This window comes from Gadus morhua, chromosome 23 (genome assembly GCF_902167405.1).
Source record: "Gadus morhua chromosome 23, gadMor3.0, whole genome shotgun sequence".
Lineage (NCBI taxonomy): Eukaryota > Metazoa > Chordata > Actinopteri > Gadiformes > Gadidae > Gadus > Gadus morhua.
The window spans coordinates 20,581,820-20,595,106 of NC_044070.1; the positions used below are offsets into that span (position 1 = coordinate 20,581,820).

Consider the following 13,287-nt stretch of genomic DNA (forward strand, 5'->3'; position numbering starts at 1 on the left):
AATCTGGTAGAGGAGCACCTCCGTTGAAGGTACCAGTTCAGATGGAGGAAAATTATGGCAACTTAGTTTTATTCGTTTTATTTCTAATTTTTTTATAGTCAAATTAAAAAGATGCTGTAGGCCTATCGAAGATTTAAGAGAAATTGTCTGTTTCGACGAATTTCTAACCATAAGGGTATCTCTTCTTTTTAAAAAAAGAAGCCCTATTCGGCTCTTCTCTACTCTCTTCATGACTCTCAGTGCAGATTTTAACTTTCGAAGCGATCATACTTTTAACCGTCAGAATTTCATGCATTCATGGGGGTTATATCCAGTGGTGGGTAGAGTAGGTCTATACTCAAGTAAAAGTTCAAATACGTCCTTCAAAATCGAATTGAGTTCAAGTAAAGTAAATATTCAAGTTTGGAAAACCTACTTGAATAAGAATAAAAAAAGTACTTTGTAACAAATTACAAGTTACTTCACATTTTCGTATTGCAGTGCTGGGATCATTGAAAAAGACATAACACGTGTGTGTGTGTGTGTGTGTGTGTGTGTGTGTGTGTGTGTGTGTGTGTGTGTGTGTGTGTGTGTGTGTGTGTGTGTGTGTGTGTGTGTGTGTGTGTGTGTGTGTGGCCGTAGCACCAAATCCTGGGCCCCTATACTATAGCTACTGATGGGCCCCCCTGCGCCAGTTTGTTGACGGGGGGGGGGGGGGGTGGGGTCTGGAGCGATTGTTGACGGGGGGGGGGGGGGGGTCCGGAGCGATTGTTGACGGGGGGTCCGGAGCGATTGTTGACGGGGGGCGGGGTGTCCGGAATTTTTTTTTTTTTTTTTGGTCATGGGCCCCCCCTCTGCCTTGGGCCCCCCCACAACTGTCCCCTTTGTCCCCGCAGTCCGACGGCCCTGTGTGTGCGTGTGTGTGTGTGTGTGTGTGTGTGTGTGTGTGTGTGTGTGTGTGTGTGTGTGTGTGTGTGTGTGTGTTTGTGTGTGTATTAGAGAGAGAAAGATGTGGGTCTTAGAACATTGGTACTTCATTGTTCATTAAACATCCATACAACAAAATGAATTTTATGTCAATCAAATTGACGCATGAAAAAAGGCAAGTGCTTTGTAGGAACACTACACAGGATGGCTTGGTTAGCTTATTGGCCTATCAGATTTGTCTTGACGCGATTGCGATTCAGCCTACTAATCTCCTCAGCTATGGAATGCAACAATATTGCAACCGAGGGAGGGCGCGTCGCTTCGCTACGTGTACGCTTGTATTACAGTCGACGAGGATAATGTGTTTATCAAGATATTAATTTTAATGAAGGCACAAATGAAAATGTGATTGAGTAGAGAGAAGAGAATTCTAGATCAAGTATTCACTCGAGTAAGAGTAAATTACAGACTTCAAAAAGCATTTTTTTACTAATTTTGCGTTACTTGTAATTGTAACGCGTTCATACACCCAAAAATATCTTGTCACAATTTATGAAATTCACTGCAGCGTTGGTTGTCTTACGCCGCGTTTTCACTGCAGGGTGCGGTACGGATTGCGTTTCCACCGCCAAAAGAGGGCGTGACCCGGACTGAGCCGTACTGGTTTTGCCCTCGTTTTCATGCCCTCCGTTGGGGTACTGAAAACGAGACTAGACCCATGAAAGGGTACCGGAAAATTCGAGCTACCCACCCCCTCCGTTGATTGGTAGACAGAACCGTCACTTCCGGGCGACGTGGGGATAAGAACAAACAAACAGTAGCCTCGAGGTATTATTCTTTACAATGAACACGTCGCGTAAAATGCTTGCTTGGGCCAAGGTGGAGACGTTCCTCTGCATTCTTGGGGAGGAAGACGTTGTTTACGTAGCTACCGCGGCGATCGACATCCGACCTACCATATAGGGTACTGTCGGCGATGGAAACGCGACCGCGGAACTGAGCTGGGTTATACCGCCCCCTCCCTCCCGGACTGAGGCGAACCGAACCGTACAGCACCCTGCAGTGGAAACGCGGCATTGTGGTCCATCATCTTCAGCCCGTGAAACACTGCCATGTAGTGTTGCAGAGGCTGTGTTACAGTCCATGAGGAATTATTTATTTCCACAAAATTTGCAGTGGAACGAACCACAGGGTTGGAGTCACTTCTGTTACTTTAGAGGCAACTCACATAGGAGACAGATTCCAAACTGTAAACACATTTATAAGCAGAGAAAACAAATCATTTGTTTTTTTTCGAAATGATGAAGGTGGAGAATTCAGTCAACGTGACGATGGAGAACTATTTTATCATTGTGGAGAACCAATCAAACTATTTGATAACTAGTTGGAGGTCTGTGCTGAACTCTAGGCCTCTTCAGTGTCTGTGCCCTCTCCTCCATTCTTCCTCTCCACGCCGTCCTCTTCGTCCTCTTCGTCTTGGTTTTTATAATCCAGGGACGCCAGCCTTCAACATAACAAGGAGACGACTGGAAATTAGGGATTTTAAGTTCTTGATGCGGCGGTACGTCGCGGTGTGTGTGAGATCATGCGTGTACTGACCCACTCTGCTGTCGGTCGCAGAACGAAGCCAAAGACTGCATTTCGGTTCTTACGAAGCTCTGAAAAGAGAGAGAGGGGGGGACGTCAGCGAGCGAGCGAGCAAGCGAGAGAGAGACATTAGTGAGATGAGGGAGAGAGAGAGACGTCAGCGCTGCTAGACAGAGAGTCAGGGTTAGACAGTAGGGGGGGAGATAGAAGGCCAACCGGTACCGAGGCCTTTATGTTTAGGGTGTATCAGTATCAGCCCTACCAGTAACTCGGTCTCCATGTTTGAAAGGCTTTGAAAGCTTTCCTGCAGTTGCCTCATTTCGTCCACCACCCTCCTCTCAAACCTCTGGAGCAGGCGCAGCCTAGACAGTTACATAGTTAGCAAAATTATTGATGGATTATTAACAATTGTTTGAACACACACACACACACACACACACACACACACACACACACACACACACACACACACACACACACACACACACACACACACACACACACACACACACACACACACACACACACACACACACACACACACACACCAAAAATACACAAGATAGATAACACTTTTTGCCGGGATTTATTCGGTTTTTTTTCTTACCGGTTTATTTGATTTTATTAGCGTGACGTGACGGCCATCAAACAATATCTCGAGGTTGAGATCTCAATCATGAGCCAATGCCCAATATCCCGAGATAGTAAACCAATCAAATTGGGCCATCTTGGGAGGTTCACGTGTAATGATTGTTATAGAGTTAGTTAGAGAGGTACTGACGCGTGATGTAACCACACACAGTTGACTCAAGCAACACTTCAAAGAAAACATGGGACTTGTGAACAGGGCTTTTTCTTAAAAGGTTCATCCCGGGACCATGTGGACATGTCACATGACCACGTGTTGGAGTGCTTCATGTGTTTTGAGGTCACGACCAAACGACTACTGGATTTAGCGATCCGACCCCTTGTTTAAAGGTGACATATTATACCACCGGGTGTGAGTGTGATTAGCCATTACAAGTCAGGTTTTTCTTCAGCCTACCCAGTGGACTGTAGCAAATGTTGCTCATCTATCCATCACACATCTAGGTGGACACGCCCACTCGTGATGTCGGAAGAGGCGGTTTTTCGAAACGGCTTGTAACGGCTAATCACACTTACACCTGGTGGTATTAAGAGGAACAATAAATACAGGCTCTAGTTTCAGAGAAGCCCATACAGGCTCTAGTTTAAGAGGAGCTATAAATACAGGCTCTAGTTTAAGAGGAGCGATAAATACAGGCTCTAGTTTAAGAGGAGCTCATCCAGGCTCTAGTTAAAGATGAGCTCACAGGCGACCTGCAGTCAGGATGGACAGAGGGTACCTGTGTTGCTGTACAGCCATCAGCAGAGAAGAAACATTTTGTTGGCCCTCTGTGAAAGACTCCACCACCTGACCTTCAACCCGCTGGCAGCATCGCTGCAAAACAAACGCACCTTAAGGTCCTCAGTAGGTCTACAATAGTGTATCATGTACTATGTAAACTTGTTTACCATGTGCTCTTGTGTATCGTGTACTATGCATACTTGTGTATCATGTACTATGCATACTTGTGCATAATGTACTGTGCAAACTTATGTATCATGTTCTGGTCATACTTGTGTATCATGTACTATATAAAGTTTTGTGTATCATGTACTATACATAGTTTTGCATCATGTACTATATAAAGTTGTGTATCATGTCCTATATAAAGTTATGTGTATCATGTACTATGTAAAGTTGTGTATCATGTGTACTCTAGTTGTGTGTGTATAATGTACTGTATAAAGTGGTGTGTATCATGTCCTATAGAAAGTTGCGTGTATCATGTCCTATATAAAGATATGTGTATCATGTACTATATAAAGTTGTGTATCATGCACTGTGCATAGTTTTGCATCATGTACTATATAAAGTTGTGTGTATCATGTACTATATCAAATTGTGTGTATCATGTTCTGTATAAAGTTGTGTGTATCATGTCCTATATAAAGTTGTGTGTATCATGTACTATATAAAGTTGTGTATTATGTGTACTATATAAAGTTGTGTGTATAATGTCCTATATAAAGATGTGTGTATCATGTACTATGTGTGCATCGTGTTCTATATAAAGTGGTGTGTATCATGTACTATATCTAGTTGTGTGTATCGTGTACTATATAAAGTTGTGTGTATAATGTCCTATATAAAGATGTGTGTATCATGTACTATGTGTGCATCATGTTCTATATAAAGTGGTGTGTATCATGTACTATATCTAGTTGTGTGTATCGTGTACTATATAAAGTTGTGTATCATGTGACCTCTATAAAGTTGTGTATAATGTACTGTATAAAGTTGTGTATCATGTACTGTATAAAGTTGTGTGTATCATGTACTGTATAAAGTTGTGTGTATCATGTACTGTATAAAGTTGCGTATCATGTACTGTATAAAGTTGTGTGTATCATGTACTGTATAAAGTTGTGTATCATGTCCTATGCCTACTTGTGTAGCGGCAGCCATGCTGTCCTGCAGCTGTCTGGCAAGGTTGCTGAAGTCCGGCACGATGCTGGCCTGCTGGTCTGAACCGGCCTCGACCGGAACGTCTGGAGGGCAGAGGGAGACCTCAACCTACAACCTACCTTAACCTCCTGACTCATTAAGATCACCTCTACCTCCATATTCAGTCATTCATTGGTTGAACTCTGACCTTTGAGTGATGGGCCTGGCTCCTCCCCCACAGGAATAGACCACGCCTTCTTCTTGGGACAAGACGCCCCTATTGGTGGTTCTACAACACACAGGAAATGACAAAAGCAAAGTATGTAACACGAATACAGACTTGAAGACTGCCATAAACATGTCCTTACTTTGTTTGCCTCAAACTAACTATAGACCCTTAAGGGTCATTATGTACAACCTTTTATCCCACAGAAAGATCACAAGAGCCGAAAAAAGTATGCATTGTGAACATAATTATGAATAAAAAATAGGAACACATGCCAGCATTTTAATTAATGTATGATAAGTCATACAATGGGAAATTACTCTTGAAATTGAAAGAGATAACCCGTGGAGACATACAGTATATTAAAGTACAACTGTACTGTAGTACTAGTAGCTGTCTGTACAGTCACTGAATTAGGGATTCTGAATTCAGACTGTACTTTTGTACATAATCTTTTTTTATAAATAAATAGGCCTACATCAATTGATAAATACCGGTTCTGGATGACGTCCTCTTCCTGGGAGTGTTGAGAACGTTCTAGAAAAAGAAAAGATATCCAATTGTCCTGTGAAGAACTCGCCTCAAAGTATTTGGTACTGAATTAACTAATTTATAGACAACATTAAAGGTGGAACCTGGTTCACAGAAACGCCACAGTCTCCACAGTCCACAGTCCGCCCCGGGTCCAGGTCACGGACCACAGTCCGCCCCGGGTCCGCAGTCTGCCTCGGGTCCAGGCCGCTCGTAGTCCGCCCCGGGTCCAAGCCCCTCGTAGTCCTCGCCGGGTCCAAGTCAGAGTCCGCAGTCCGCCCTGGCTCCCGGGTCCGCCCAGGCTCCCCCCGAGTTCGCCCTGGCTCCGGGTCACGGTCCTCAGACTGCTCCAGGCCCACGCCACTGTCCGCAGTCCGCCCTGGCTCCCGAGTCCGCCCTGGCTCCCGAGTCCGCCCTGGCTCCCGAGTCCGCCCTGGCTCCGGGTCACGGTCCTCAGACTTCTCTAGGCCCACGCCACTGTCCGCGGTCTGCCCAAGGTCTTCAGTCCACTCTTGGTCCAAGTCGATGTCCTCGGTCTGCCCAGGGTCCTCAATCCACAGTAGGTCCAGGCCACGGTCCTCAGTCCCCTCCGGGTCCAGGTCCGGTCCCTCGGCACTGAGCTCTGGTCGAGAGCCTTCAGTCAGACCTGAGAATAAGACCGTCCTTTAATCACTGAACTGATGTATTGTACAGTAGTGTTGCCAAACGGGCCGTAGATGGCGCCAGAGGGTCACTTATTCATTTTAACGGTCTATTAGTAGGGACATCGGCGATAGTTTGATCCACAGACTCCTGAGTCTTACCCGAGTCATTCAAGGTCTGTAAGGGCTGCGTCTTGTCTTTTGGAAGCATTTTTATAATCTGGTCGAACAGAATCTCTGCTTTGCTTGGAGTGCTTGCAGAGAGAGGCTACATGGAGATGGAGAGAGGAGGGGAGAGAAAATTATTCACCGACGAGGCTTGGATTCATGTCGTAATTTATGTTCCTCAGGTGAGAGACTTCTTACCCTTGATGGAGTAGACCCGTCTTCACTGCTGGCGGACGAAAGCGGGAGAACTGCACGTGATGACACATAAATTGGTTAGTACCACACACACTTTTATCTATATGCATAAATATGCAAACACTGCTACTGTGCAGCAGAGCTACGAGTCCTTACTCTTCAGTTTGCTCTTGCTCTTCGGTTTCTTCTTGTAGTAGGTCCTGCCACCTCGACTGGGGGTCAAGACCTCCTCTTCTCCGTCCTTCATTTGAAGAAAGCCCGGCGTTTCCTGCACCCCACACAAATCAAATACTAACTAACTTTCCTCGGCAGCCAAGTTAGTGTTTACCAATTTAGTTTGTTTATTAGTTATCCCCTTAGGGGATATTCCTTCCGTCATTTGTCATCTTAATTACTCGTCAAAGGCACATAAAGGACATGCATAAAATACATGTATGCATTTGACATTGATGACAACAGACATACATTGGGGTTCGGGTACAGGGGGATACATAGTTACATCCATTATCTGTGGGGTTTGGCTTCGTTGAGTACCGGGATCATGGCTGAGGGGATAAGGCCATCTAATGCTTCGATACCTCTTGGGGGGCAGGCGTGAGAAGTAGTGCTGGAGTGAGTGAGGGTTTGGGGACCTCACCTGGGACGGTGGCGGGCCGAACACTTTGCCCAAGGCCTCCAGCACGAGCGAGTGGTGCTGGGGGCTGAAGGAGAGCCGGACCCGCATCTCCCCGCTGTTCAGGTGGACCACCGGCCGGCTCAGCTCCAGGCGGACCACCGTCTCCTCCTCGTCGAGCTCTGGGGGCCAAGGAGGGCCACATCTTGCACTTAATGTACGCACTTATTGTACGTTTTACTTGTACTCTAAAATAGTGCTTACTATTGGGTAGCATCTTGTCCAAGCTATCTATGTTGTATACGGGGATATATTATTGTTTGGTTTGCTTCTGAGCAATGTACATTTTGTAAGTTGCTTTTGATAAAAGCGTCTCCTAGATGCTAACTAACCCTCATACAAAGATTCCTTCATTGCCCTCATGTTATAATGTAGTGCATTACACTATGTGCAGCCGCGCTTATGTAAAGCTCGCTCATTGGTGGATATCAATGCAACTATTTACCGTTTTGTTGAGAGTAGAGGGTGTAGCTTTCAACCCCATGCTTTGGGAGGTGGACTGAGACCCAGAGAAAGCCCTGAAGTACACGATACAGATCGTTATGGACCCTTCAGTACTTAATCTGTAACGTAACTTCTGTTGATTCTAGCTCTGAATAATACCTGCTGATCGTCAATGAAAAAGCTGATGCATTCTGAGCCCAGGTTGAAGTCGATCCAGAACCGGTCAAGCTTGTCATCCTTTGGACTAAACAGCTTCATGAAAAGAGGACATGTTTGGTACATGAATAACTAGGTACAAGTGACACAAGAGAATCTTTAGACCATAATCTAGATTTGATGCACAGAACCAACATATACTCCATGGATGTTGTTGGCTTTGTGAATAGAACACACACACACACACACACACACACACACACACACACACACACACACACACACACACACACACACACACACACACACACACACACACACACACACACACACACACACACACACACACACACTTTGAGCCTTGTTATTACTTACGACCTGATACTCTGTTGGTCAGGCAAATGTGGTTAAAAGGTACAAATGAAAGAATCTAAAACGGTCTCATTACTGCCCCTCTGGTTGGTAAGTGAACTGCAGCCTGATGGAGCTCTTGCATTCAGAGGGGGTTAGGACAATAATAATCATATACTCATGCAAGACAAGATTGTTTGTTTACCTCAGTATTTCCAAGGAAGGCTCGGCGACAAGGAAATGTATAAACCCTGAAACAACAGAGTCACAGAGTTACTACTAAATTTACGTAAAACCAGTTTAATTTGCATGTATATCTGGATACCAAAAGCTGTAATAATACTACAAATACCTCCTCTGGTTTCCTTGGCAACAGTTGATATAATTGAGGAATAATCGACAGTCCTTGTGGGACAGAAACATAACGTTACCTTCAAATAATAATTTTCATGATTGATAACGATAAACTGAAATATAGTTCAACGTATCCGTACGGTACAGAAACAAGACGTACCACTTCAAAGTCTTTGTCTCGGATCCGGCAGAAGGCATCGATGATATCCTGGTCGTAGAACCAGTCCTTCGCCCTCTGCTCTCTGTCCTTTGCGGGGGTCATGCGGCATAGTGCCTCCGAGATGCTGACCTGGAACTCATAGTCTGATACAGGAAGTACAGGATGACTAATCTCATCCAGAAAAAAGAGCTAGACTACCAATCCTGTTGCAAAATCATACAATTACTAATTTGATACAGTGTGTGTGTGTGTGTGTGTGTGTGTGTGTGTGTGTGTGTGTGTGTGTGTGTGTGTGTGTGTGTGTGTGTGTGTGTGTGTGTGTGTGTGTGTGTGTGTGGTCATCACCTCCCACTGTCAGAATTGAAGCTGCAAGCTCACCGCTAAACCACAAGGAATCACAAAGGTAAACATGCAGCATACGACCAGGGTTAGTATATCTTTATACAGGTATGAGAGTTAACATTAAGCGCAGACATGATCACTTAATTAAATTCTATTGCAAGCTCAATCTTCATCCAGCTTGTGTGGCATTTCAAAATGAGAGTCAAAAGGTGTCAGCCCTTTGCGTCCACAACAAACTACATCAGACAAAATTAGACTATAATTGATATCTACTCATCTGTTGATAATGATAACAACAACAAACTATATATTGGCTGCATTTTTACACTGCACTTGTAGTATTTAGTATTGTATTTATTGTAGCATTTAAGTATTTTAGCATATGAGGGAATGTGTGTTTGTTATGTCTGTCCACGCTGTTGTGACACTGTAATTTCCTGTGAAGGATTATTAAAGGATCTATCTATCTATTTTACATTATTTGCAATTATTTCTAATTCTATACATTAAGCTGACTGAAGATTATTCTTCTGATACTTGTTCAGTGACAAGTATCAGATACTTACAGTATTCTGTGCTGATTTATATCAACTTGCAGCCGTTTCCTTTCCTCTCTGTTGAGAGACTCTAGAAGAGTGTTGTATGTCCTAATAGCCTGAAACACATGTTACGGGTTGGGTTAGTGCAATGCGTTACATGCATATATACACAGGGCTAGAGCATTGTCTTTGATATACAGAGGTTTAGAGCATTCTCTTTGATATACAGAGGGCAAGAGCCTTGTGTTTGATATAAATAGGGTTAATGCATTGTGTTTATTTCAAATATCTCCTAAGGCATTGGCTAGTGCTTAGTCCCTGCCCCAGCGAAGCATTGATAAAGAAGTGATTTGGAATTGTGACCTATTTGAACGGCTGAGTTGCTTCAGTGTCATTAAGGGCGTGTTGACTTTTGATGATCCGACTAAACAGAACCTCCAGACAGCACTGCCAGGTTTGTAACGTGATTGTCTAAAACCCTTCCTGTTAAACTGGTGAGGAGGGCAGGGTTAGAAGTGTTGGGCGGCTACGGTGAGGAGAGTACACTAGTTAAGAGGGTAGGGTTAGTGAAGTAGGGATGAAGGTGAAAAAATATGCAAGTGAGGAGGTGTGAGGGTGAACAGCGCGGTTCCAGTGCTTACCTCTAAACGGGGAGAGAAGGCGATTACCGGATTCAAAACCAGCCTGGCTAACTGGGCGAGTATTGTAGAGAGCAGGAAAGCTGACACTGGCGCACACACACACACACACACACACACACACACACACACACACACACACACACACACACACACACACACACACACACACACACACACACACACACACACACACACACACACACACACACACACACACACACACACACACACACTATAGTAATAAATTAATATTGCGTTCACACAAAAAAAAAATACTTACCGTGAAGGGAAGGCTGTCCGAGGAGCTGTGGATGAAAAGAATACGTTGCTATGACAATATTCGAACAATCAGCTTTCGGGATTTAAACAATAGATTAAAAAAAAACTAGCAAGTCACTCACGCCCCCTCCACCCAAACAATCCTAACCTTAACCTCTGTCCTAACCTTAACCTCTTAAGGATGAAACTCATCAGCTACCAGACCTCTGATGTTAATCTGAGGTAGGACTTGGTTAGCGTGCTCCTCCCCTAAACGTACCCCTGTCCCGGCCAGCATCTCATGGAACCCCCAAAAACCACAAAGAAGTAGGGTAACGCATCACTCTAGGAAGCAGCACGCATCTCTTACCAGGAAGTAGTCATAGAACTCATCGGCAAGGTTCTGCAGAGGGCCGGTGTTTCGGTAGCCCTCAGAACCCAGGAGTCCGCCGACGGTTTCAAACCAGAACAACACCTGCACAACCAAAACACACCATTAAATACCGGCAGGGTTTAATTTGATTTATCCCCATTTTCCAAGGATTGGGAATAATGGTTTGGTAAAGAGAGTCCACTCACCTTCGGTCCGAGTCCGTGCTCCAACAGATGATGCAGGTCTTCCTTCTTCTCCGAGATGCGCCCTAAAGCCTTGAGCAGCAGTGTGGCGCTCATGAACCCCTCCTCAGCCAGCTCCTGGGAACGTTACAGGAGGTCAGAGGAGAACGCCACACAGTCAACACAGTACGCCCATCCTCTGTCATGTACCGTAGCAGAAGTACACTTTTGGATTCAGAGAGACCAAAGTGCCCCATGTCAGGGGACTAGCCCACATCGGTCCTCATAACCAAACCAGGATTTGACTTTAGACTTGTTTAGCTCATGACACCCAAACAACTTTCAACAATATCCTCTGTGATCATTAAAGCCAACTGCATCTGTATCTATACAACTTAGTTCCCTTAGTGCCCATCTTGTGGAACTTAGTAACCTCTAGTTGACCTTGGTTGCATTGGTTATCATCTTGTCCAGTCTGACCTTATTTACCTTGGTTACCATCATGCCCACCTAAGTTATCTTGGTTACCATCTTGTCCAGTCAGACCTTAGTTACCTTGGTTACCATCTTGTCCAGTCCGATCTGATGCTGCTATCCATTTGGATTTACGTGGTAAAGTCGCAAATCTCCCAGCTTTCTTGCGGCATTTAACTGAGGCACGCCCCCTTTTGTACAAGTTGTACAAGCAGAGCTGTACAACTCGCAAAGAAGATGGCTGCGCCCATAGTTAATGGGGGAAGAGATGTATTTTCTTTCCATTTGTACCACGTTGGTGGTTTTAATGTCGTTTTTAAAACCTCTTACACACTTGATTTCATTGCTGCTTTAATCCGGTCACCAATATATGCATTGCACGGTCTTGCTTTGCGTCCAATTCAATGTAAAGTTTTGTTTTGAAGCTGGTTTGCTAAAGAGGCTATGATGCTAATGATGACTAGCCTGCTACTACTCCCCCTCGTGGCTCGACAGAAACACAAATGGCAAACTGGAAGGCTGGAGCAAGGGAAATACGTCACGTTCTCGCTGAAGCTGGTCGTTCGTACCAGCGTACCATCCAAATGGATAGCAGCATTAGTTACCTTATTAGTTACCATCATGTCCACCTTAGTTATCTTGGTTACCATCTTGTCCAGTCGGACCTTAGTTACCATCTTGTCCAGTTGGACCTTAGTTACCATCTTGTCCAGTCTGACCTTAGTTACCGTCATGTCCAACTTCGTTACCTTGGTTACCGTCTTGTCCAGTCGGACCTTAGATACCTTGGTTACCATCTCGTCAAGTCGGACCTTAGTTACCATCTTGTCCAGTCTGACCTTAGTTACCATCTTGTCCAGTCTGACCTTAGTTACCATCTTGTCCAGTCGGACCTTAGTTACCTTGGTTACCATCTTGTCCAGTCGGACCTTAGTTACCATCTTGTCCAGTCTGACCTTAGTTACCATCTTGTCCAGTCGGACCTTAGTTACCTTGGTTACCATCTTGTCCAGTCGGACCTTAGTTACCTTGGTTACCATCTTGTCCAGTCGGATCACCAGTACGTGATCTAGCCCCTCCTCCTGCATCCTCAGGGCCAGACCTGAACAGTCCTTCTGGATCAGGTAGTCCTCAAAACTCAGCTCAAACTGAGAGAGATCACAAGATACACACGTATTAAGCACTGCCGTTAACAATACACAACACACGTATTAAGCACTGCCGTTAACAATACACAACACACGTATTAAGCACTGCCGTTAAAAATACACAACACACGTATGAAGCACTACTGTTACATTTTAAAATACAACATACGTATGAGGCACTACTGTCGTTATATAAAATACACACATATGAAGCACTACTATTATGTTATAAAATGCACAACACAAGTATGAAACACTAGCCTACTGTTAGTAAATACACAACACACGTAAGAAGCACTTCTTTTATATTATAAAATACACAACATACGATTGAAACACTACCGTTATAAAATACACAACACACATTTGATGCACTTCTTTTATATTGTAAAATACACAACATGTACGAAACAGTAAACAGTATAA

At 44.4% G+C, this 13,287-nt stretch overlaps 1 protein-coding gene across 2 annotated transcripts in view; it reads right to left on the reverse strand.

Annotated features, from left to right (window-relative positions):
- Positions 1–1,028: 1,028 nt before the first annotated feature.
- The window catches only part of sycp2l (synaptonemal complex protein 2-like), a 12,669-nt gene continuing 410 nt past the window's right edge, over positions 1,029–13,287 (reverse strand). The window contains exons 2-25 of one of the 2 annotated variants that reach the window (XM_030349763.1): positions 12,742–12,861; positions 11,264–11,377; positions 11,055–11,159; positions 10,707–10,731; positions 10,427–10,512; positions 9,813–9,901; positions 9,250–9,284; positions 8,905–9,047; positions 8,743–8,795; positions 8,596–8,641; positions 8,043–8,135; positions 7,885–7,957; positions 7,404–7,561; positions 6,923–7,034; positions 6,770–6,819; positions 6,566–6,671; positions 5,867–6,408; positions 5,726–5,768; positions 5,214–5,294; positions 5,009–5,109; positions 3,861–3,955; positions 2,756–2,855; positions 2,506–2,564; positions 1,029–2,410 (exon numbers count right to left, since the gene is read on the reverse strand). In XM_030349763.1, coding sequence (XP_030205623.1) covers positions 2,311–2,410; positions 2,506–2,564; positions 2,756–2,855; positions 3,861–3,955; positions 5,009–5,109; positions 5,214–5,294; positions 5,726–5,768; positions 5,867–6,408; positions 6,566–6,671; positions 6,770–6,819; positions 6,923–7,034; positions 7,404–7,561; positions 7,885–7,957; positions 8,043–8,135; positions 8,596–8,641; positions 8,743–8,795; positions 8,905–9,047; positions 9,250–9,284; positions 9,813–9,901; positions 10,427–10,512; positions 10,707–10,731; positions 11,055–11,159; positions 11,264–11,377; positions 12,742–12,861 — 2,529 coding nt within the window. In that variant the 3' untranslated portion in view covers positions 1,029–2,310. Of the gene's footprint in view, positions 2,411–2,505; positions 2,565–2,755; positions 2,856–3,860; positions 3,956–5,008; positions 5,110–5,213; positions 5,295–5,709; positions 5,769–5,866; positions 6,409–6,565; positions 6,672–6,769; positions 6,820–6,922; positions 7,035–7,403; positions 7,562–7,884; positions 7,958–8,042; positions 8,136–8,595; positions 8,642–8,742; positions 8,796–8,904; positions 9,048–9,249; positions 9,285–9,812; positions 9,902–10,426; positions 10,513–10,706; positions 10,732–11,054; positions 11,160–11,263; positions 11,378–12,741; positions 12,862–13,287 lie in introns of both variants that reach the window. The other variant, XR_003974844.1, reaches the window with a different exon arrangement.